This window comes from Copadichromis virginalis, linkage group LG18, assembly GCF_057382275.1.
Source record: "Copadichromis virginalis isolate Kocher_CV1m ecotype Utaka linkage group LG18, C_Virginalis_male_GT1.1, whole genome shotgun sequence".
Taxonomy (NCBI): domain Eukaryota; kingdom Metazoa; phylum Chordata; class Actinopteri; order Cichliformes; family Cichlidae; genus Copadichromis; species Copadichromis virginalis.
Window position 1 is genome coordinate 11789502 of NC_140635.1, and position 25405 is coordinate 11814906.

A 25405-nucleotide genomic window follows, 5' to 3' on the forward strand; every position below is an offset into this window, starting at 1 on the left:
CCAGGTCTTCACTGATCGTGAATACAAGTCCAAACAAACATCTCCAGCTTTCTTAAAGCAGCTGGTAATTCAAAATATCCACCCTTCCAAGAGAGGAAGAAGTAGTGCCGGTGACCCAGCATGCACACCCTTCATAAACATCAGCGATTATACACATGCTCCCAGGATGTTGCCTTGCCTCTGACTCTTTTAACCTGGCCATCGATTGGCTCGACCCCGTACGAGGTCATTAGCTGCTTCCTCCGGACTGTGTGCTTTTCCAATCCAAATGAGGATAGATTTAGTTTTCATTAATTGACATACTCATCCCCTCCCTCTCTTTTTTTCTCCGTCCAATTGTCTTTTCATCTAGTGGCGCTTAAGTCCTAGGACGAATCGTCTCGGGGGAAATCTACAGAACAAACTGATTCGTCGAGATGGGAGGCAAACTCAGTGGTCACCAAACAAACCTCAGTAGTGCCTCGGTACTGCAGATAAATCTCCCTTTTTCCAGACTGCGATGTTACGTTGATAGGAGCTGGAGAATATGAGTGCATCCAATCCGAAGATAAGATGCTTAGAACCAACTAGTAATGTTACATCATCAGCCCTAATAGTACCTGCATTACTGGAACTCATGTAATCATATAAAAGTATTAGTGTAATCTACCACCGTATATTACCGCAGACTGTATCGCCTTTCTTATATTTTTGTATCACACACCATTTAAAATTGATAGTTTAGGACTAAAATACGTGTAGCTGTAAAACGTCATCTTTTTTAGAGTAATGAGAAGAACCAACAATTTCCGTTTTCATTGATGGTTTTGTCAAGTGTTCCACTTACGTTTTTATTACTTTATTTCTGTTGACTCTGGTCAACAGAAAAATAAACCAAACTATTTTCTGTGACTATTTTCTAATTGGATATTTCAGCTGTCTTGTCTGAACTTTTTTTTTTTTTTTTTTTAAGTCCAAGAAGATGAAATCTCTTATTTTGTTCTGAGATGCCGTCTGAGGGAAAAATGACTTATTATTAAAATCTAGCTTAAAGTATGCTTTGAAATTTAATAGTATTTTCTTGCTCATCTGAGGCTGAATATTTTGCAATTTTCTTACATGTTGGTGGTTAATTTATAGTCAACAAAAACACAATATTTTGAGACGATTAAAAAAATAATCCCCCATAGTCTTCTGTTTGCCACTGTGTAGGATAAATCTTAAACTCTAGTCCCTCCTCTGGATAATACAATACTGTCAGCATATTGCAGGTTTAATGTGTGTTATATAATGTAGAGGAGCTTAGATCTGTAGTTTTACATTTCAGCGTCATAACTTGTGCCAGATTTATGTATTTATTGCTGTATCGCAGATGTACTCCTATTGGCGTGCATGTTGTCTGGTACTGGTTTAACAAAATGATGCAGGAAAAGAGTTTTAGGTTGGTTTCGAAAGGGTTTGATCATATTGTTTGTCTGCTGGAGTCGCTCTAACTGGTTTTCTTGGCACTGTCTGCAGCACATGTAGCAGAGCAGCATCACAGCTGATCAGACAGTCATGCAGAGTCAAGCTGGGTCTTTACAGCAGGCTGCTCACATGCATGCTAAACTGGAAGTTATTGTGTTCCTTGCATCATGGAAATCCTGGGTCCATACACATCTTTTAGGTGAGGACTTTGTATGTTCTCACTCTGCCTGTGTGGGCTCTCTCCAGCTTCTTCCCAAAGACATGCATGCTAGGTTCAGCTAATTAGTTATTCTAAAGTGGTCGTATTTGTGAATATGAGTGCAAATCGTTGTCTGTCTTGATGTGTTAGTCTTGCAATACAATGACAATCTGTTCAGGAGCCCCATCACAGGTGGGATAGCTCCACTCCGACCCTGAATAGGATAAGTGATTAAGAAAATAATGGATACAATTTGGAATCAGTGTAAGAGGATTTTTGAGGAATTGGAATTATCTGCAAAAACGTTTTCACCAATAAAAACATCGATATAACTGTAGAACATCTGAAACAGATTATTTTGTCTGTCAGAATTTTTTTTTTTTTTTTTTAGAAACTCAGGAGTACGTCTAACTTTCCAATTCAGCATTGCAGTTGTGCTGGAGCCTGTTCCAGCTGTCACAGGGTGTGAGACGGGCTACACCCTGGATACATCACCAGCCTGTACGCATAGAGACAAACAAACATTCACATGCATGGCCAATTTAGAATCACCATGCATGTCTTTGGATTGTGGGAGGAAGTGGGAGTACCCAGGGAGAACATGCATGCTCCACACAAGAAGCCCCAGCTGGCCTGAGCTGGATCCTAACTCAGGACCTTCTTGCTGTGAGGTGTTGGTGCTAGCCACCAAACCACCATGCCAGTCCCATAACAAACCATGAGAGGCATTTTTGTTTTTGTTTTTTTCTCTTAAGTAACCAGATTATAATTTCTGGAAAGAAACAGCAAGGCTATTTTTTTTCTTTCAAAGTGATTTTTGGTGCTTTTTGGCATTTTAATTCAGTAAAAGCAAGCATCTGGTAAATGGTGAATGGATCGGAATTCATATAGCGTTTTTCTGCTTTTGTACTCTAAATGAACACTCAAATCATATCAGTATTATTAATGTGCATTATTAACATAGTCGGCCTCTGTTTTCCGTCTTTCTCAGGATGAAGTGGACGAGCTGCGAGCTGAGATGGAGGAGGTGCGCGACAGCTATCTGGAGGAGGAGGTTTACCAGGTACAGGAGCTGCGGAGGGAACTGGACCGCTCTAATAAAAACTGCCGAATCCTGCAATACCGCCTGCGAAAGGCAGAGCAGAAGAGCCTACGGGTTGCTCAGACCGGACACGTGGACGGAGAGCTGCTGCGTAGTCTGGAGCAGGATCTGAAGGTCTGCGAGCTTGTCTGTGTATTTGTCAGTGACCGCAGTAACACCTGTCATCACTCAACACTTTTACACTGACATTTTGTCATGCCAAAGTATTGCATGTGTTCACACATAACGCCAAAGTTATGAAGAAGGATTTTTATCTTTAGGATAATTAATAATCTGAGCTGTAAGTTTATTCACAGCATCTTTTCAGTGTGGCAACATTATGACTCTAAGCCAGTCTTTCTTTTTCTGGCATTTTAAAATTTGGGAAACTGAAAAAAAGTTCAATCCTCAAGCTCTATATTTTTAATCAATCAATAGCAATAAAAAAGCACAACATTTAATTTTACTTAAAGGTCAGTGTTTGCTTTACCAAAAAACCCCATATACCTTAGCTTAGCTTCCCTTCATTATTTTCACAGTGGACCTGCACCTCCCTAGAGGGTGAGATTTAAGTCCAAGAAGTCCAAGTGGAAACTGAAATAGTTCAATGACTGATAGTGTCACAAGATTGATTTAAGAGAGAAACTAATAATCATTGTCATTATCAACTAATCTGTCAGTTTAATAGTAGTAATGATAAAGAAAGTTTTTCCTATAGGGCAGCAAATTATATAATAAAACGTGTGTGGATGTGTTAGGATGTAAGTCAGTAGAGGAGTACCTTAATCAACATATTAACACGTGCATTATGTTTGAACCTTTTGGGACCGTGTGACCTTAGGTGGCCAAAGATGTATCGGTACGTTTGCACAACGAGCTGGAGATCGTGGAGGACAAACGCAGCAGAGCTGAGGACGAGAACGAGCTGCTCAGACAAAAGATCATCGAGGTGGAGATCGCCAAACAGGCACTGGCCAACGAGCTGGAGAGGACCAAAGAGGTCAGAGAATAACAATGCAGTAGTTGAGAGTTTAGTTTGTGGCTTTGCTGTAAATGAACAGCCTGTAAATATGGATTTCCACATATAAACAAGGAGGAATTTTGGTTAATGTGACCATGTTTCAGATGAATGGTGATCACTGACCTGATCAGCAGGAGGGTCACTGCAGTCAAATTTTGCCTTTAAGTGCAGCATCTTTTCTCAAACACTCGCATCAGGATGTGTGAACACGTTACTTTCACTGTATTATTCAAAAATAAGGCCAAAAAACCCCTCCCACTCACAGCTCAGGTGTGTGAACAAGTTGTTCCCCATAAATGTGCGTTAGGAAAGAGGTTCAGCAACTTCTTTTAGCCAACATTCATAACAATAAACAATGAAAGAGCTCGTCAAAACCAGATGTCTTGCTTCTCGTGCTTCTCTTAGTTTAGACATTTTGACCTCGATGGCATTTCCCACTACACGGTTTGGCACATAATGAATGGCTACATCCCAAGAAGCAGTACATAACATTTTGTTCTAGATGTTATGAGCTTCAGACTAACTAAACTGAAGGTATGTGATAGCTACGAAGTCAGAGAGGAAATTCCAAGTAATGTCTGAGCTCTATTTTTCTAGTTTAGTGGTGAATCTGAATCATGGAAAGTCATGCTTCTTTAGGTGCTAGGAAGGACACTCCCACTTTAACTGCAGTGTACCCACACTCCCAATTTACCCATGTTCTTTAAATATTTTAATTTTGTGTTTTTGCTGCTGTATCAGTATAATTTAGGCTTTTGTTATACTTCAATATCACTGTTTACTGCATCTGTGAAGTAAGGCCGTCTCACAGGTAACGAGATGAGCAGAAGCTATTCTCAGTGCTGCTCAGCTTCAGTTGCTTAGACTAATCGATTCTGACAATGGGAGGTAACATGCCATCTGCCAACAAAGAAAAAACTAGGCTAATACCAGACCGGTCAGTCTGGAGATGTGGCTTTCTTTTGGCAGCAGGATGACACTGTTACTCGTTTCCTGTCGTTATGTGCGCTGCTGAAGATGCTTTGATTTTAAGCTCATGCCACATTGTCTCCGTGAGACTTTGCATGCTTCTGCGTACCCTTCAGAAAGGTCTACCACTGGTTCAGAATCTATATTCTAAAGATGTTTCTGACCTTAACTGTCAGTGCTCGCAACATCGCTGTTTTCAAAGACAGCTTATCAGGAACTGACTGAGAGGCAGAATTCATGTCTACTATGGATGTGCTAATGCAGTCAACGCAACTCTTGTTGCTGTAATCCTGATAACCTTTTAAAAGAAAGTTATTGGGAAAGAGCGAGAGTGCAGTGTGAGGAAGCTGCACATTGTTCTTTTGACATTTTTCAGATATCTGTAATGCGGGGCGTGCTGTGTAACTCTGTAACTGTGGCTCGGTGCAGTTTTATGCAGCTCGGTGGTGGTGGGACGATGCATACATTTATGAGCATAAGATGACACAGACTGTCTTGTTCAAAGAGGAGGAGTGGAGGGAGTAGTAAGTAGAAAGGCTGAGACAGCGGCTGCTCCAAATGATTTTTTTGTGTTTTCCTCCGAGCTTTGTCCCAGAAAAACATAAACCGTCTCTGGCTCTTTTATAATACAGCACCCCCAAATGTGTTCAGAGTTGGTCCACATTTCTTTTTCCGTGGGCTCGCATAAAGTCTTTTGATTGCTTTAAAATTCAGGATAACCATTTCAGGAAATTATTAGAGTGTTTACACGCAATTTATTTGGCGATCAGCTTCAGCAACTGAATCTAAGAAACTGCCCTTTGCTCTCAGAGCTGCTCAGTCACAGAGATAACATCAGTCATAGACAGGAAAGGAGCAACACACTTACTGATAAGAATGCAGCTCAACTGGATTGAGGAGTACTTCATTTCCTTTTCAAATTTAATTACACCTCGTAAACCATGACTCAGGTGTACTGTGACGCAATTTACAGAAGAAAAGGGAAGCACATAATCCAGCACTGCTTTGAGTTTTGTTCTAGTTTGTATGAGTCAGCCCCATTACTTTTCTTAGGATATCTTTTCAGCTCCTTTATCACTAGTGTTGAATGCTAACATACACTTTAAATGCAGACGAGCACCACTGCATGAACAAAGCACCTTAACGTGGGCTTCTCAAATAAAATCATACTGTCGATCAAAAAACCCCAGTTCAGCTCAAGTTCATTATAACCATCTATTCAAAAGAACTCTTCAGAAATAAAGAATTAGATTAAAAATTTTATACACATAAAATTTACTTTAAATAAGAGCAGAGATGGCTAATCCAAAGAGCATTGGTTGGATCCCTGCCTCCTCCAGCCTGTGTATTTAAGTATCCTTGGTAAAGATAGTGAACCGCAAGTTGCCTCTGATGTGTCCATTGGTGTGTGAGTCTGTGTGAATGTTATATAAGTACCGGTCCCTTTACCGTTTCTATCAATACATTGACCTGTTACATTAAGCATCTTTTAGTAACCATACAAGTATTTATGAAAGCAGGAGTTGCTGCACTGATCCTAAAACACCAAAGTTACACAATAGTACAAACAAACCAACCAGTCGAGACTAACAACTACCATTTTTTGTGGGACCTACAAAATCAAATCGCATTTTATATTAATTGATCTACTTTAATTAAAGTTTTTGTGCTTGCGTAAAAGATACTGAGATGTATTGTGTAATCTGAGAGTAAACATCTTTGTCTCTGTACCTGAATTTGGCTTTTATACAAGGCGATCTAAAGAGCCGTGCTACAAACCTCATGTTTGACACGTTTCCCTAAAAACCTCTAGTGAAACACAAACATTGATATAATATTCTGTGTGTAAAAAACAAAATCAACTGTTTTCTTCCTCATTCTGTGTGTGTACATTTAACAGCTTAAAATCCAGCCATCAGTAAATGTTGTCGTATTTGCCAATAGTTATTCTGATGTTGGGCATATGTTATATTTATACACATTAATCCTCAATTTGTTTTGAAAAAGTATTATGAAAAAAAAATCAGTTTGAATTTTTTCACTGCATTGCTAAAGGTCGGCTAATCTCCAACAGTTTGTGCATCTCTGCCCTTTAAAACCCAAGTCCTCATGTCCCTGCGCCTGTTCTTGGCTATTGGAGGCTGCACAATGTGACGCTGGCCCAGAGATTGGCACCCCAGCATGGATTAATCCAACAAGAAGGGCTGTTATAAAACAGCCTGGCGTTTTTCCGTACACTCAGATGGGAGGGGAGAGCGAGGGAGAAAAAGACAGAGAGGTATGGGATGGCTGTAAGCAGACGGCCATAGGCCACGTGTGCGTGCGCTATAACAACAGCTTTCGGCCCTGATATCAAACAGTTTAGCAGAGCTGCCTGACGGGATCTTCTTCACTTTAAATTATGGTCTCGTTGCTGGTCAGCACGAAGGCAAACTGTGATCAATTGGGAGATTTTTCATTCTGACATTTGAAGAAAGGCCCACTGATGTGTGTAATGAACTGGAACTAATGAAATGCCAACACGCAGAACACGAGCATCAGGTGATTTATCTGCAGTTCCTGCTTCGCTGTGATAAACTCATCTTTCATTAGGCCAAAGGATAATCCTTTGTGCGGTGGTTTCCCCCTCAGTGACTCCCAGGTATGTTGCACGTCAGATATTTTCATATTGAAGCATTAACTTGACATCAGATGTCATGAAAGCAGTGATCAATAAAGTCTCATTGAGGGTTATGCTGGTAAGATGAGGCTTCTTTTGGAGTAGGCAGAGAGCATTTAAGTGTGATTTTGTAGCGTTTGTTCTGCTGAAGGAGTTCTAATAAAAGCCGTTCACAGCAGTATCTGTGGATTATTCATCTTCTTAATGAATTTGAGTGGAGGACATATCTAAAAAGGAAGGTGACCAAATAAAGGCACTATTAGTGGGTCCTACTATATTCATTTTGATTTAATCGAGTCATAGCGAAGCCCTAAAAAAGAGAATATATCTGGAACTAAGAATCTCTAATCACTTGATCCCAGACCCTGATGTGATGTTTCAAGAAAGCCTTTCTGGTCTGTCAGACAGCCCAAATTAATTTCACACTGGCCACTTTCTTTTCAAATCAAATCAAATCACTTTTTATTGTCACATCACATGTGCAGGTACACTGGTACAGTACATGTGAGTGAAATTCCTGTGTGCGAGCTTCACAAGCAACAGAGTTGTGCAAAAATACAATAACGTAAAACAAGCAAAATATAAGAATGGCTAAATCTGAGACTAATAAATATATGTACAATATATAATAGTATATGCATTACTGGATGTGTATACTAATATGTTTTTCTATATATGTGTGTGTGTATACATATTTTACAAATTAAATAGATTAAACAATAAAATAAAATATATAAAAAATATACAGAGTTGGTTGAGACATGTGCAAAACAGTGGCATTAATGTACAGTATGTAGTGCATAATGGTTTTTTTTTTTCAGTCTAATTGATTATTAAATAAATAAAGAAAAACATCTGCTGAGGATCATTTGAGATTGAAAGCTGCCATTTTTGGGAAGTGGAAAAGGGTATGTCACCTGAAATATACATTAAAATGAAGAGCATGTGCACGCAGAATGTATTCGAGTGAAATTGTTTACACGATGCAATCTGTTCGATAAGGGTTGTATTCCAAAGGCTGATTTGCTTCAAGTGCTTGTGGATGCATAGAGTCGTCACCTGTGCTCATTAGCAAGCTTCTGTTTTGTGTGTTTTTGGGGGGTTTGTTTAATCTTTGCAAAGCGATGGTGTGTTTTTCCTTTTATTGCCTTGTTTCATGTGCAGGTTGCAGTGGAGACGAATCAAAAATTTGCAAATGATGAACTGATTTGATGTGCATTATCAGTTTAACTACTAACTAAATGCAACACAACTCTGCTGGTTTTTAACTATGAAAGAGCCACAATAACTGGGTTCACTTATGCAGAACCAAAAATAAAGACTGAAGGTGTCTACGAGAGAAGTTCCAACCTTTCAGTTGTTTTGTTGCTGTGTTTTCCCCACTACAAAGATTTCAGAGGGAAATGCCTGCATTCTTAATAAGTCACATCAACAGTATCTGAGCGAGAGTCACCACAGACATTTGTTTCATGTCAGAGCTGCTGCATCGTTCCCCCCCTTCCTTGGCAGAAAAAGCGTTGGCTTTGAAGAAGCATCTCCTGATCCTTCTGTTCTCCTTGCTTCTCCACACCTCTCTCTTTCACATCTTCCCCCTCTCCTCTCCTCTGCTGTGGTTCCCCTGTTGGAGGAGTGTAAATGAATCTCATTGACCTAGTTAGTATCTTGTGTCTGACTCCACCAATAGGAAGGAGAACAGGCGTGAGGAGAGGAGCAGCGTAGGGACTCAAAATTTGCTGCAGTGACACACATCCATATAAAGCTTATCATCGCGCAGCCACTGTGCAGTTTGCTCAATGTGCAGAAATTCTTCGTAGACGTGATTGAGAGGAGGACGCCATTACTTGCACATTTCTGCTGTTTTCAGGTGGAAACCACATCTTCAGCTCCGATTTAATGAGAACGGCATTAGAATAACACCATAAACGCACGTCTGAAATCAAGGCTGTGCTTGACACATAGCTTTTTATTTTACAACAGTAATGTGTATCATGAATGCCTAAACTGTGGAGTGGTAAATCATTTTAGAGGAGACAATATTGTTACCCTATAGGCAAGCTATCGGAGACCCAAAGCAAGTAATGGAAAATCGACAAGTGCATGAAACCCTGGAGTCATGTGTTACAACTCTGAGGCATTTGGCCTTTGAAGTTAAAACCCTTGCAAGATGGAATTTCTCCTTTTCTATTTATTTATTTATTTTTCATGCACGCCGTCGTGTTGCTCAAACGTTTCAATTTGCAGTCGTATCCAAGCCGTCGTTTTATAATCAGAAAACATCCCGAAGCATTCGCCGTTCCAGCATGAAAGTGTGTCTTTAAATGTCTTCAGACACATGAAGGGGCATTTGAAAGAAATTCAAAAACATATTTGTCGCCATCCTAAGTGCAGTCTTCAGAAATCGTGAGCCTTGGCATGTAGTTCACATCTGATTTGCATTTAAAGTGCTCTTACAGGCATCAAAGCTGGTAAAATACTTTATCTAAAACAGTTGATATTTGATGATGAAATTAAACTAAATGTATCCTGAGTTTTTCGTAATGTCTATAAAATTAAATCTGTATTTATGGAAGCTACCTGGCAACTAGCCATGGCTGGTTGAAAATTCAGATGTTTCCACCTTTTTTGGGTGCCATCATTTGATGTTTATAGTTGAAAATGGGGAAAAATCTCTATAAAGGCAAAGCTAATCTTGCATCTGTGCTTTGAGCTGGTAGGTTAACCCTGGCCCAGTTGGGTGTTTTTGGAGAATGAATATTTAATGTGCTGCGAGATGATTAAGTAAATTAACTATACAAGGGGGAAAAAAGAAATGAAAACAACAAGTCCAAGACAGAGCAGTGGTGCAACAGAAACGTGGCTGAGATACAGGTGCAGTGGTTTAATACAGTTTAAATATAACAAAACATCTGAAAATGCAAATAAAGCTGGTGTCCTGAAAACATCACCTCATTGTCTCACAGTATTTTGTTCAGCTTAACCCAGATCTGAAAGCAGGAGAAATCCAAGGTTGGTATCATGGATGCTTTTCTTCTTCACTGTAACAAATGGTATTAGCAGTTATATTTAGGGTGTTTGACAGCAGCTTGGCAGGCTGTAACTCAGGCTGATTCATTGTGTTGCTCACCTCTCCTCCAAACACAAGGAACAGACAAGCCATCAGGAAAATAGAGCTCCCACTAGTATGTTGGGGGCCATCGCCTTGAGTGAAATATAGTCAGAAAAAACTGTTCTGGCCTCGCCTGAGGGTATGAAGAGAGACGATGTCAGTTCTGATTTACATTATCCTGCTGAATTGTTTTGGATGCTTCCAGACTATAAAGATTTTTGCTCAAAAAAAAAAAAAAGATAAGGCGATAATCCTGTTAAGGCTCCAGTAATCCATATTTTCACAATAACAAATAATATATATTGACTACGTGTAATGCAAAGTGGGTCACTGGTAACTAAATTCAGACATTTTCGTACTAAGTTTGACTCTTGTAATCCTGTAAGGATCATGTGAGAACGTTTTAACTTTGTTTTGATTCTGCAAACAATTCTCCCACCCACAGCCTGAATAAAACAATAAATACAACTGTAGTGTATCACAAGCCTATTTCATGTATAAATAAAAAATTATCCCTCGACACCCATCTGCCGTTTTCTAACAGCTCTGTTGTCTGGAAGAGCAAACGGGTAAATTTCTTCTGGTGCGTAGTGACCAAAACAATGAGCTAATGCAGCTTAACGTTATATGGAGAAGAGCTAATATTCTTACTAGGTCTAAAAATTTCCAGATGTTTGAGCTTGAGAGCAGAAAAAGGCATATAGAGTGATCCTGATGAAGCAGGAACTCTTGCCATAAGGCATTACAAGGAGATGATCTATGGTGGCCCAGTGTTACATCTTATCAGGATGCTTACAGCAACTCTGTGCTGGCCAGTTTCCATTTCTTTTACTCCAAAAATAAGCCCAGTTACATGTTCCGTGCACACCTGCAGGCTACAGGGACTTTGTGGTGTCAGTGAGCTTCGCTGTAGTCTAAAAAAGTTCATTTGATGAGGCAGCGGTCAGAGATCGCCTGAGTCACAGAGCGCTGTCACCATGTCCTCACCGACAGCAGCAACAGGGCGAGACAAGGCTGCATCAACATAAATGTAAACTACAAGAGACTAAAGTGACTTATGGGAGGATTGTGCAGCCCTCCTGTTGCAGAAGAACACGTCTACTGTCAGGGAAAAGACGAGTATATTATTTAGCACGACTCTTGTGCAAGACATTAAGCTCTGTTCTGGCCTTTAACTAGAATCTGTTTCCAGAATGAGTACAAAGGCACATAGAGATGCAATCATATCCAAAAAAATGTTTTCCTTATTTTCCTTGTTGTTATATAACATGTAACATTTCGAAGAATGTGTTGGCTTTTAACATTTCCAGTAAAGCCAGAGAAGCATTATCACTCATTAGGAGTCCTATTTCTGGCACTGGATGAATATAAGTTCAATAATAACACATCTTTTAACTTGTCCAGGTCTCTGTAAACTCCTTGGGGAAATACCTGGCTGAAATATCTAGTTGATAAATGCTTCAATATGTACTTTATACAGTGAGTCTTTCATAGTGTTTTTCACAGAAAACAGCTGCCTGCCACAGCTGAGAGCACTGAAAGTGACCAGAACAGTAAAGCTAGGAGTTTTATAACTAACATGATCATTTATGGTTCCTGATTATTCTGTGTGCTCATCACTCCCTGCAAAATCTTAATTATTCTACATGAAAGGCTTAGTGTTTTTTTAAAAAAAATATGGCACTATGAATATTAAAAATGCAACTCAGGATATTGCATATGCACAGAAAATATACGGCTACTTTCATAAATAGAATAGCTTGTTTCTTTCCAAAAAGAGTTCGATGCACATTTTGATGTACACATTTTTCATCAAGATGGACTCCAATAGAATCACAAAGCTGTTTATGTTTTTACAGTCCAGGAGTGTATAACCTTCCTGAGAAAATAAAGAGCTGTGCCTGGTCAAGCTTGCAGTATCCAAGTGAGTTCTCTATCATATTTAAAGTGGTCTATTTCAGGCAATGTATTAGTCTGGGGGGGACTGTGTGGTCTCTCACTTGAAGTAGATGGGGCTGCATGTGTCTGAGAACTGTGGGAGCCTATAGATCTGTTTGTGCTTTAATCCACAGTGCTTGTTACAGAAGAAACTATGAGACTGGGAAAGAAAACAGAGGCTGTCACTGCTTCCTCTCCGAGGTTATATGTTGCACGCAAACAGTCATAAGCAAATAATGACTTCGGTGATATGGACAGAGACCTGCTGCATAGCTTGTTAAGACTGAGGGAGACTAAATCAGAAAGCTGTGAAATCTTGGTGACTTATCCCTCCTTTAATTACCTCTTCTATTTGCTTTCAATCCCCTCTTTGTTAAGTACCTAGGGGGTTTTAGTGTAGCTTCCTCGCCCTCCTTTGCTGGCCTTGAATTTCGCTGCACTAATGATGACCTGGAGAAGAACATCATCACCGTTTGACTATACCAACACATAACGAAGGTCGAGGTATTGTAGTTTCTAGAGAGCTACTGCAAGCCTGTCGTTTCCATGTCATGCTGTGATATTCAGTACTAGATGAAGTTGTTTTTTTTTTTGTTTTTTTGAAGCTTCAAACTGCTCTTTAAGCTATCAGCAGTTCACATGATAATGCACATTGCCTGTGAACAACCATCTGAGATAGAGCCATTCTTTTTATGCTTAATTAAGTGTGATTCAGACATAGATGTTTATAGTGATAGGAACGGATATACTGACCGCTAGGCTTTTAATTTTAAGTGAACTTTAAAATACCAATTTTAGGGAGTTTGTACTGTGTTGATGCTTAGATAACATGGATAACATTAGTTTTGTGAGACTTAAAGTTAGACATATACCCCAATTACCAATATATCTCCAATAACCTAATATTGGCTGATGAATTAGCTGGCTCACGTGGTTGGTTTTAAAATACAGCCCTGGAGTTGCAAAATGTTACAGGTTATGAGTGTAAACTACAGTGTTTAGAAATCAAACACTGGTTAACCTTTAATTAAATAAGCGTATCAATGCCTTAGACCCCCTCTAAGGAAACTGAGAAAAGGCAAAGCTCCAGCCCAGCTGAGGGAGGAAGGCGGTCATCCCAGAAGAATCAGTTAAAAGCTCCACTTCAGGAGCTGTGACATGACACAAACAAACACTACCCCCCGACTTAAGCCATCATCTGGGCTAATAACAAGTCCGGGTAACAACTCTGTAGATTACTGCACTCCTTGGCCGCCACCTGAGCTCAGACTTCGTTATCTTGTACAACGTCCTGTGGCAGCTTGGTAGTCTGCTGGGATTTCATAATAGTTCAGTATTTCACCTCTCACTTTGCTCCTTTATTGGTTCCCCTCCTAACATTTTCTGGCCACGAAGCTCCCATGTGTGCAGAGGCGAAAGCCCCTCCTTCTTATTACCAACCTTTTGTGAACCTTTTGATGCACACTAGGGCACAGTGAAGTGCTGGGTGGTGGAAAAGTGGCGCGGGGGTGAGGCCGACCTCATTATCAGCCAGCTGGACACTCGTACGCATCGTTTTGACCCTCATCCCCCCCTAACCTACACCCCCCTCCAACTGTGCGCTCATTCAGGCTCCTTCCATAGATTATAATAGTGCTCTGTTGTATGCTGTGTGTATGGTTCCTATTAGTGAGCAGAGGAGACATGGCTGATGCCTGAGGGAAAGCTCCAGATAAACAGACACAAGTTTATGATCATGGGGTTGTAAGGTTTTTATTTATCCTTGCTTTGTTACCATAGACACATGCTTGATGGTAACAGAACGAGGAGTCAGAGTCTTGAAAAATAACTTGGTTCCTGCTAATTATGAATTGCAGATGATGTGAGAAGAGGCTGCCGTTCCTAACTACATGATAATCATGGGCTAAAGGATAATAAGCCGCTGATAAGGGCTTAATTGGGCCTGGAAGCTATCTTGAGAAGTCTGTTTACAGAAACAATCAGATGCACCAAAGTCTAAATGGGCTTATTTCTTTTTGCACTGTTGCATTGGAGTAAGATTTGAGGGAAGTATCTGATCTTTTGATTGCACCAAATCTCAAAGAAAGGGATTTTTAGTAACAGGAAATTATATATCGACTGATCTTTTAAAATGCCAATTTAAAAGATTTTTTTGTTTTTACTGGTTTTTGAGACTTAACGTTAGACATATATCCCAATACCAATATGTCTCCAATACTCTAATATTGGCTGATGAATTGGCTTGGCTTGGTTGGTTGATTTTACAGGACAGCTGTAACTGGAACAAAGTTTAAATGTCCATCACACAATATCATTGCTGCTATAGCCTAAGTTTGGAAACCCATTGACTAGTCTGCTGGCAAAGTCTCTGAAGACAAGGAGCAATTTTTCAGGGCTCCTGATAGAGCTGATGCGTGTCTGAGCAATGACTTCCTGTTGTATTCAGTGATAGTTGTTTCCAAATACTCAGTTTTGGGCACAACTTTTTTTCTATGCTAAATAGTCAATGTTTTCAAGATTGCATTTCAGCAAATACTCCCCCAGTCTCTCCTTGCTCTTTACACAGAGTGTTTACCTGCACACAATCAAAGGTTGCTTAAATGTGTTTGGTCAGCAGAACTCAAGCTGACTGCATAATGACACCAGAAAACCTTTGCCTGCAGGTTCTACATATTCATAGGCAGATATCTGTTTATGGAGATTACTGTGACCTACTTCCACCATTGTAACCAACCCATTAGGAATGCAGCATGAACTGGTGTGATGATCAGCAAGACACTGGTGGCATTGTGGAAAAACAAAGCAAGCCTGAATGTTTGGACTTTTAACAAAGAGGAAAAACCAGTTCCTTGTTTCTATGATGTTTCCTCAAACTGTGACCTCACTAAGGAGGATGGCCATAAACAAAACCAGTACACGAGTTGTAGCTGTACATTATATTCAATGAGTTAGTAGTTATTAGTAGGTATCTACATAAGTCAACCTTGAAGTTGTGTCCAAGTGTGTTAGAGCTACCTCTCACGATGAAGTAAACGTAATCCTCATCTCCCTCAGAGATTTTGGTTCATGTTGACACAATAGCCTCACACAGTTGGTGCAGAATTGGGCAAAAAATGTGCCAAGAAAATGTCCCTCACCCCACTATATCCCCAGCCTGAGTGGTTGGTTTTATGCTCTCTTGTTGTTCAGTTCTGACCCTACCATCTGAATGTTGGAGAAGAAATTGTGACTCATCAGACCAGGCAATGTGTTTCCAGTCTTTGATGAGCCTGTATGAATTGTAGCTTCAGTTTCCTGTTTCTGGTTGACAGGAGTGGCAGCCAGTCTGAAGATGTTCTTCTGCATACCTTGGCTGTAATGAGTGTTTATTTGAGTTACTGTCTTCCTGTCACATTGAAGCAATCCAACCATTCTCTTCAGACCTCTGATGTCAACAAGGCATTTTTAGTCAGAGAGCTGCCGCTCGTTGGATATTTCTCTTTTTTTTTGGACCATTCTCTACAAACCTTAGAGCTGGTTGTGTGGAAAATCACAGTAGATCAGCAGTTTCTAAAATACTCAGACTAGACCATCTGGCACCATTTCACTACATTGGTGGACCATGTAGTGGAAAGGGATGACTCAGAGATTCTGTTCCCACTAAATGTATGCTGTATGCATGTACACATGAGTAAACTGCACAAGTGAGCAGGTCGTGGATGACTTCAGTTCTGAGATGCTAGAGTTGGGAAGTTGTGAGTGATCTCCAGAGTAGTTCTTTACTTTTCAAGAGTTTTGATGTATTTTTTTATGTCAGTACAACTTTCTGTTTTTCTCTGTTTTCCATTAAGAAAGACAACAATGACCCAGTTTGTTAATTTATCAACATAAAACACCCACTAATGATATTCAGACAAGTGAAGACGTCCTACTTTTTCTTCTTTTTATATATTAGATCAAAGGAATCCCCCTCTCTGTTCGGCTTGCGTGGGAGTGGGAATGTAATTTTGAGCGGCCTCCGTCTAGGTCACGCGTATAATCACTTTTGACTCAAGTAAAGGAGATTTACATGCCAAATTGAAGCAAAGGTTTGGAATCAATGTAATGAATGGTGCTGAAGTGGGTCAGCTATGAGAAATACTGCAACGGGCTACATTTGTTTGAGTTTTTGGTCTTTTCATCATATTTGTTGATAATAACAGAGATTCATCTGTGCGCTGCTTTGGACAAAAGCATCTGCCAAATACATATGAAGGTAAAATATCACCAGCTTTATCCCTTATCCTCCCTTCAAAGATGAATTCTTAATCTCAGCTGCACCAACTGGTTCAAGATGGGTTGCACAAAAAAATAAGAGAGGATCTTTGTGTTCTGCATGTCTGTGCTGGAGAAATTTGTTCTGGCAGGAACAGCATGGGAAATGTAGTATCTCTTTCCATTTCTGATTTGTCAGCATTAATTTGCCCGAGGGCGGGGTCGCCTCCGGTTGAGTGTAACTCGCTGATCTTATCCGTCTTCTCTGTATATCTTGATGAGTGCAGAGCGACATTCGCCTCCCTTGCCTTCTCCACATGGCTCGCTTTCTTTGTACTGCACACTGCACAGCACTGGCACGCAGCCAGTCTGCTTTCCCAGAATACTCGCTGGACCTGCTGAAGAGTTTGGAGGCAGCTGACATGGCAGCTCTTCCCTCCTCCTGGCCTGTCTGAGCCACAGTGTCACTAATAGCTGTTAGTGGGTTGACTCCTAGTGACGCTTTAAATTATTATTTTATATATGTATCCATACAGTAGCTTCACTTAGACTCTGGGATGTTTGGGAGTTCAGGCTTTTTAGGCTGGATGTGCACTGGATGACCTCCAGACAGAGCAGTAGTATGCAGCGCCAATGCCTTTCAGGTGTATTGTGTATTTTTCACTTGTCTCTAGGGAAGAGTTTTGCTGTGTCTGCAGGCTTTTTAAAGCACTGTCCTGCAGCTCATTTTAAGTTACACACATTCCCACCTGGGAGCTGCCCTGTACAGTCTCATGACTTCACCGAGGGCTTTGTTATAAAGGGGTACAAGGGTGTCCATTCATTTTTCTTTGATTCACAGGTGATCTCAAACAAACAGTCATCTAATATTTGTGGGATTGCTGCTGTTGTCCTCAAGCTTTTGTAGACTTCGGCAGTAAGACCTCACAGCAAGAAAGTTGTGGGTTCGAATCTGGACTGGGGCCTTCTTTGCATGTTCTCCCCGTGTCTGTACGGGCTTCTCTATGGTTTCCTCTCACAGTCCAAAGAGATGTATGGGGATGGTTTAAGTGGTGGTTCTAAAGTAGCTGTTGGTGTGAATGTGAGTGTAAATATCTGTCTCTGTGCATTAGCCAAAAGCCACAGCATGTCTTTTATCCTGCCGTCCTTCTCTCACACGTGGTCGTGGCAGATGGCCCCGCCCCTCCCTGAGCCTGGTTCTGCCGGAGGTTTCTTCCTGTTAAAAGGGAGTTTTTCCTTCTCACTGTCAAAATAAACTATCACAGCTATGCAGATGACACACAAATATATATCACAATGTCACCAGGAGACCGAGGCCCTGTACAGGCTCTTGGTAAATGCATTGAGGAAACTAATGACTGGTTGTGCCACAATTTTCTCCAGCTAAACAAAAACAAAACTGAAGTAATAGTCTTTGGCGCCAAAGAAAAACGATTACAGGTCACCAGAGAACTTCAATCTATACATCTAAAAACCACAAACCAGGCGAGAAATTTGGGTGTAGTGATGGATGCAGACCTAAACTTAGAAAAACACATTAAGACAATAACAAAATCAGCTTACTATCACCTCAAGAATATTTCAAGGATAAAAGATCTGATGTCTCAACAGGACCTGGAAAAACTAGTCCATGCATTCATCTTTAGTAGGCTTGATTACTGTAACAGCATCTTTACAGGTCTACCTAAAAAATCAGTCAGACAACTACAGCTCATTCAGAACTCTGCTGCTCGAGTCCTCACTAAGACCAAAAAAGTGGACCACATCAGTCCAGCTCTGAGGTCTTTACACTGGCTGCCTGTCCATCAGAGGATAGACTTTAAAGTTCTGATGCTGGTCTATAAAGCTCTGAATGGTTTAGGACCAAAATACATCAGTGACCTCCTGACCCAGTATGAACCTTCCAGATCCCTCAGGTCATCTGGATCCGGTCTTTTATCAGTTCTCAGAGTCAGAACCAGACACGGAGAAGCTGCATTCAGCTTTTATGCTCCTTATATCTGGAACAAACTCCCAGAAAGCCTCAGATCAGCTGAAACACTCAGTTTATTTAAATCCAGGTTGAAGACTCACCTGTTCTCAGCTGCATTTGAATAAAGAACCAAATCCACACTTTAAGCTTAAATTTCAAAACTTACATTTTAACTACTGATTTTATCTGTTTTGATTTTATATACTGTTTTGTTTGTTTGTTAATTAGTTTGTTTGCTTGTTTTAATCAATTTTAAATCATGCTTTGTATTGGTTTTTGTTTCTAATGTCTCTGTAAAGCACTTTGAATCACCTTGTTGTTGAATTGTGCTATACAAATAAACTTGCCTTGCCTTGCCTTACCAATGTGCTTGCTCATAAGGGGTCATATGATCCTGTATGTATTATTGCAGGATCTACCTTACAATATAAAGCGCCTTGAGGTGACTGTTGTTGTGATTTGGCGCTGTATAAATAGATTGAATTGAAACAGATTGGCGATCCATCATGGGGTGCCCAGCCTTAGAGTCACAGGGCAGAAGAAAATAGATGGATGCCCACACTGCACAGTTTAGTTTAGTTTAGTTTAGAAATAGTAAAAACTTATATGTGATTACTCATGAAAGTGGCCACTTTCTCATTACTTTCATATATTGTTTTAGTAAGTATCCAAAACATACAAGTTTCATTATATAATTTTTCAAGGGATCTTATATCTGTTTTCACTCTTATATGCTTTTCATACAAGTTTCACACAAGACAGATACAAACTTTATAAGATTTATATATATCTTTTCCATATGGGTAGCATTGGTTTGAAATTAAGCTCATGATGCTCTTTAGCACCATTTGCCATGCATTTTTATGACTTTATGGGGACTGGACATCAGCCATGGCAGCATAATAGTTCACATCACATCTGCATATATAACGCATTAGACTCAGAGCTGCAGCAGAGCAGGTTAAGTTGATCATATTAGGAAGTTCATAGTGAGTCATTAATGTTTCTCCACCTGCCTAATCCTGTCATGTAACATGTCAGTTGTACCATCATAGTGTCAGCACAAACAAGGACATTAAATAATTTCTAAATTATAAAATCAGGTATTAGGCTTGGTAGCTGAGTCTTACAGCAAACAAATGCAGCTACAGCTATGTAGTTTTAGTTCAGATCATTTGTACCTTACTCAAAATGCAGTGTTGACATAGTCAGGCAAACTATAAGAAGCCCTACCTTTGCAGCAGACTTGACAAGAAAGAAAATAACGAGTTGTTTGGACTTGGCACTCCTCTCCAGGCTGGAAATGTGTTCAGAACAAAATTCACTTGTTCTCTGAAGCTGGTTCACTTTGCCAGACTGTGTGCCTTTCATAGCAGAAATATCAATCACCACTTCCCTCCTCTCGCCTTTAGCGGTCGGGTGCAGTCTCCCCGTTCGACTCCACCACCAGCTCTCTCACCGAGCCACAGGGGGAGGTTGCCAGTTCTGCACTTGTCATCCTTCCATAGCAGCGAGGGGGCTAAATCAGGCCCGCAGTCGCTCAGAGTTTATCATTAGTTGGATCCAGTCTGTCAGCTCGCTCTTTTAGAGTCGCAGTGTTTGATGAAATTTTAAGGCAACTCACAGATACAAATTTTGTGGGACAGCGTGATGCACTCTGTCAAAAAAATGTATTTACCAAAAGATAAACTCAGATTCTTTAGAGCGCTCGTGGCAAAATAAATAAGTAAAACAAAACTTGGCTTATTTAAGATGTCCTTTGCAAATATGTTGGTTTTAAAATGTATGAAAATATTCATATTTACCTAACTAACGTACCTTCTTATACCACACTAACTATGAACATTTTTCCATGAGATATAACAAAGAACTACAAATCATGGCACCAAGAGCTTTACAAATAGAGCCAAAAGTGACAGAATGGGAGCAATATCGCTTGAAGTTTTTACACTGAGCCCCTCTGCTTGTGAGAAATACTGTTCGAATAGCAATGTTTAAAACAATATTTTAGATTTGGATAGCTCATTGCTGGAGGAGATGTCTATGGGGTTTTTGTTTTGTGTGTATAATATTATTTTTTTTCTTTTATGTTGATTTTCTTTTGTGCCAGTGATGATATTCATTGTTGATGTCCTACTACTTAATTTGTGTGTTTCTCAAACTCATGTTTTATATCACAGTAAAATTAACAGATAAACCAGAACATTTCATTCACTAAATGTACCTATTAATGTGTCAGTCATTCATGCACAGACTAGTTTTTTGTGGATAGACTCTTATCCACCCCAGATGTTTAAGTCTGATGGCAGTGCGGCTTCACCTGTGGACCCTTTTTTATTACTTGTTTACTTCATTTCAAAAGTAGAGAAGTTTATAATAGTTATAATAAACAACAAAAAACTAAATAAAAGTTAATGCACATGCTCACTCTATGGGATGGTATTTATGTCAATATGTACGCGCGAGCAAAAACATAACCTGAGCAAATAGTTTCATTTCATGGGTGGAATTAAATTCCTCGCACATAAATGCAACATCCACGCCCAGAACTCGGCAGCAGCGTGCACAAATACGCCATCCCACACGCCAGAGCGTCTTCTTTTCACATGCCGCTGCTGTTTCACAACTCTCTACGCTCGGACATAAATTCTGCTCGCGCGAATCGACTCACTTTTGACGTGTGACTGGTCGCTTTGATGGACTCTTCAGGTTACTGCATTAAATCGAGTTACAATGTGGCAGCAACAGAAGCCACTGTGTTTTTTCAAAAGTATTTCTTTACAAAAGCAACCCTGTATCCACAGCTACCAGATAACGATAAGCGGAAGCGAACGGATGGATGGATATTTGAACTTCAGCCTCCACACGGAGTCTCTTCAGCATACATTAGAACTTCTTACTTTACCACCAACCTTAAAAAAAAGCTTCATCGCGTAGAGTTTCCTTTTAATGTTCCACTCAGCCACTGATCTGTTTAGAGACTAAACTGAAGATGTGCTTAATAAGGTGGATGGAAAAGTGCTCACGGAGATAAAACAATAACACAAAACTGCGCTTCTTTTTAAAAGCGCACATTATCGGTTGAAAAACACCTGATCAGAACATTGAGAGCATGTGCTGTTAGTGTAATTATAACATCCGTCTGTGTTCAGAAGCTCCCGCTCCTTGTCTCACTTCTTCTATTTCCAGGTCAGATTTTTCGATTTGGCTGTCTAGAGCTATCCGTTACCGTGGCAACCAGTGATGGATAGCACAGCCAGCCACGGGTCATTAATTACTGTGAGAAGATTTTCTTGCTTTACTAGCTACTGTTCACAGGGCAACCAGGCGGTGTGTCCTTTGACTGTGAGCCAGCTGAGACATCTTTACCGTGAGTTAGTGGAAGCATTTTTGTTTGATGCTTTGAGGACTTGAATTCTACATTTCCTTATTATCTGCTTAGTATTATGATGATGGATGCTCTTATTACAAATGGTCAAAGCTTCAGACAGTGAGTTCAGTTATGTGCCATTAGTGTGTGAAGATCGAGCTTCAGACTGTTTCAGGCGCTGTTTCTTTTTTCTTCATACTCTTGAACGTGTAAATCAGAGGCCATCTTAGACACAGAGCTCTGAATATGAGATCATAGAGGCTCCGCTGACCTGCTGTTTGACCCTACCAAGGGGCAGCCAGTTAGGAGAAAGCTCTCTTAAAGCTGGTGGTCTTAAAGACAGAGGAGCTACTGTGTCTAGTGTCAGACAGCTGATGATGCTAAGGCTCAAAATTAGATAATCAGGTGATATTTTGAACTGTGAAACATGCAAAGCTACTTTAGTAAAGTCAAGGAATAGAAAATGTGGAGGTGAAAATGAGGAAAATTCGCCCACTTTGAGGAAAAAGTAAAAAATAATGTAAATATTCAATAATCTCAATGTCAACCGCCTCATGTAGATCCGCTAGTTCCTGACCTGGAGATCTGGATCCCATCACTTGGCCACAAGATAAACCAGAGTGTCTCAAACTTTTCATCGCATTTCTAATTGTTACTGAGATGTTTGTTGAATTTGTAATCCTTCAACATTTCCCATTTTAAAGAATGTGTCATGTCTGACGTTGGACATCTTTATGTTATTACCTCAAACTTCCAAAGCTCATGACACAGCAGGTTTTTTTAATCCTTAGAGTAAAATACTAAACAGTTGGTAGACAACGTGATCTCTTTGGTAACTTGACCATTTTGAAGCTGAATTTACACTGAAATTAAACATCAGTGTCTACAGAAGCAGCTACTTGTCCCGCTTCTGGTTTCATTATCAGTCTCATCAGTTATGTGTACATGCTGCAGACTCCTCGAGGTTGACAATAAGGAGACTACCTTCCTTTTCTCACTCTTATCTTTCTTTACCTGCTCTTATATCCTCATGACAAAGATAACAGGGGATCATTGCTGCCTGTCTTTGCTATATTAAATATCTTTTCCCCTACTATACTGCTTATAAATCAGCATTGTGCAACACAGTACTCTTCTGCGCCCTATAAGTTTTCATGCTTGGTCTCTGAAGCTTAATAAAGTACTCAAATGAATGTGGCCTGTCTGTGTTTCATGATGGCACCTTGAGGTGAAGCTGATTGTAATTATACGTTTGAGAGAAGCTTCTGATGCTAATGGGAGCACTCACTGAAGTGAAGCCTCTCCTCTCTCTTGTTTCCTCTTACCGTGGGATCTGCAGTGTCAGCACTGCACCTCAGCCATTCGAGAGCCAGCGTGCATGTTAATGTATGACACGTGCAACACAAATGCACACACATAATGACTAATGCATGTCTTACATTGCGAAATCTGATCTGCTTGAGGAAAACCCTCTCTTGCACAGTTATTTTGTTTTGCTAAATAGTTTCAGCACTCGCGCAGTGATTGACATAATTTGGTAATTATTAGCAGTTAATTGCAGTTTTCTGTTGATTTATTTTGAAGCAGCATGAAATGACAACACTCCTCTGTTCTGTAAAAGAGATTAGCAGGAGTGTTTCTGCTAAACTTCTGCCGAATTTCTTAATGCCCCCGTAGGTTGTGTCGAACTTGTGTCTTTGGATCGTGCCAGCTGGCAGAGTGGCATCGTGTTTTCCACGAGCAGCATGCCAGGCCGTCGGGTTGTTCAGGGAGATTTGTAAAGCGTGAGCGAGAGCGGTAGTGACATGCCCCATAAAAGCTCTTTTGTGCTTCTCTTTATTGCATGTTGGGTCTCAGACAGAGGTCAGGGACGGCTTAGTGGAGAGCAATATGGGAGTGACCCTTCGCTGCTCACGCGCGACCTCCTGCAGACACTCATCCACAAACATTTACTCACACACACACTCAGGTAGGCATATTGTATTCCTGCTGCCTTGCAGGATTTTGCAGGATATATATATATATATTTATATATATATATAAGCTCAGCGATTCTCTGCGCGATCAACCTCTCACATGTTTAAGCTGGGGGAGATTTCACTTGTCATGTTTGCATAGTAAGCTAACGATTAATAAGACGATGTCAGAGGAATTGGTGCACAAATTATCATCACTCACAGATCAGTGCTGTCGCTCTCTATACATAGTTCGCACGATTGCAAAGTGAAAGCAAAAAAACAAGCGCAAATTCAAACGCGACTTCAATATGTCACATATTGACAGTGGCTCACCGATGCCAATGACATAATTACCCAGCTACATTTCTGAAAGAATGCAAAAGCATTGACATATATTTTTCCTACAATAGCCCGACGGGCAGGGATATATTCTCAGCAGCATAAGGAGAATCATGTGCTAACAGCTTTCTAAATGACTCGGCTAAAGTTAGTAGCATGCTTGCTTTTTTTTTTATCTGCTTCCACTTGTCTTTGCACTAGGATCATGTCGGCGTAAATGTGCAGTCATATTCGTTGTGTTCCCACTAGTGCTTTCAGGTTAATCTCGTTGAAATGACCTTAACGCCACAACACGGCAAATCTCTGTTAACGAGCTACCGCTGATCGCTCCGTGCATGGAGCTAGACGGCCAACACGTTAACGAGCTAACTGCGCTAACACACTAGTTCACACACGTGTAATTGAGCATTGCATGGCACATCCAACATACTGTTTTACTTTAGTCCATGACTAGGTCTATGTTGCAAGGAGAGCTTAACTTCTGTCTTGCTAGCTTGCCCTGCGCTCTTCCTTCTGACTATGCTGTCTGTGTTGAGCGCTCAGTGGATCTGCGCAGGACAGTGCAGCCTAGGCGGAGTAGTCGAACACAGATTCACTGAGCGCTCAACACAGACAGCATCGTCAGAAGGAAAATTGATAAAATAAATTACAAATGTTGTATTGTTCGATACATATGCGTACCGAACCGAAAGCACTGTATCGAACGACTCAATATCAATACGAATATCGTTGCACCCCTAATATATATATATATATATATATACACTCTGCAAGTCAGCATAGGTTGCTACAGCTACCGGTGGTTACTCCTTTGAGAATTCCTGGCCTGTTCTTTCTTTTCCCGTCTACATGCTGCTGTAGGACCTGGAAATCTCTGGTGGGCATCCAGGAATAGCAGCACTGTTGATGCTTCATGCAGATCGCCTGATCTTTTCTTTTTTTATATATTTTAATTTGTCTGCAACATTGAAAGTCCTGTGTTTTTGCTGGAACATGCATCAGAGAATTCCAGTCATTTGAATGGTCTATCCATCCAAATTCTTCCACTTGTCTAATTCAGGGTTGCAGGGGGGCAGGAGCCTATTCCAGCTGCCATAGGGTGCAGGGTACACCC

General features: G+C 40.4%; 1 protein-coding gene across 4 annotated transcripts in view; it reads left to right on the top strand.

Annotated features, from left to right (window-relative positions):
* The window catches only part of mtcl1 (microtubule crosslinking factor 1), a 79149-nt gene that overhangs the window by 3434 nt on the left and 50310 nt on the right, over positions 1 to 25405 (top strand). For all 4 annotated transcript variants that reach the window (XM_085439908.1, XM_085439909.1, XM_085439912.1 and 1 more), the window contains exons 2-3: positions 2637 to 2861; positions 3568 to 3726. In XM_085439908.1, coding sequence (XP_085296034.1) covers positions 2637 to 2861; positions 3568 to 3726 — 384 coding nt within the window. The remainder of the gene's footprint in view (positions 1 to 2636; positions 2862 to 3567; positions 3727 to 25405) is intronic.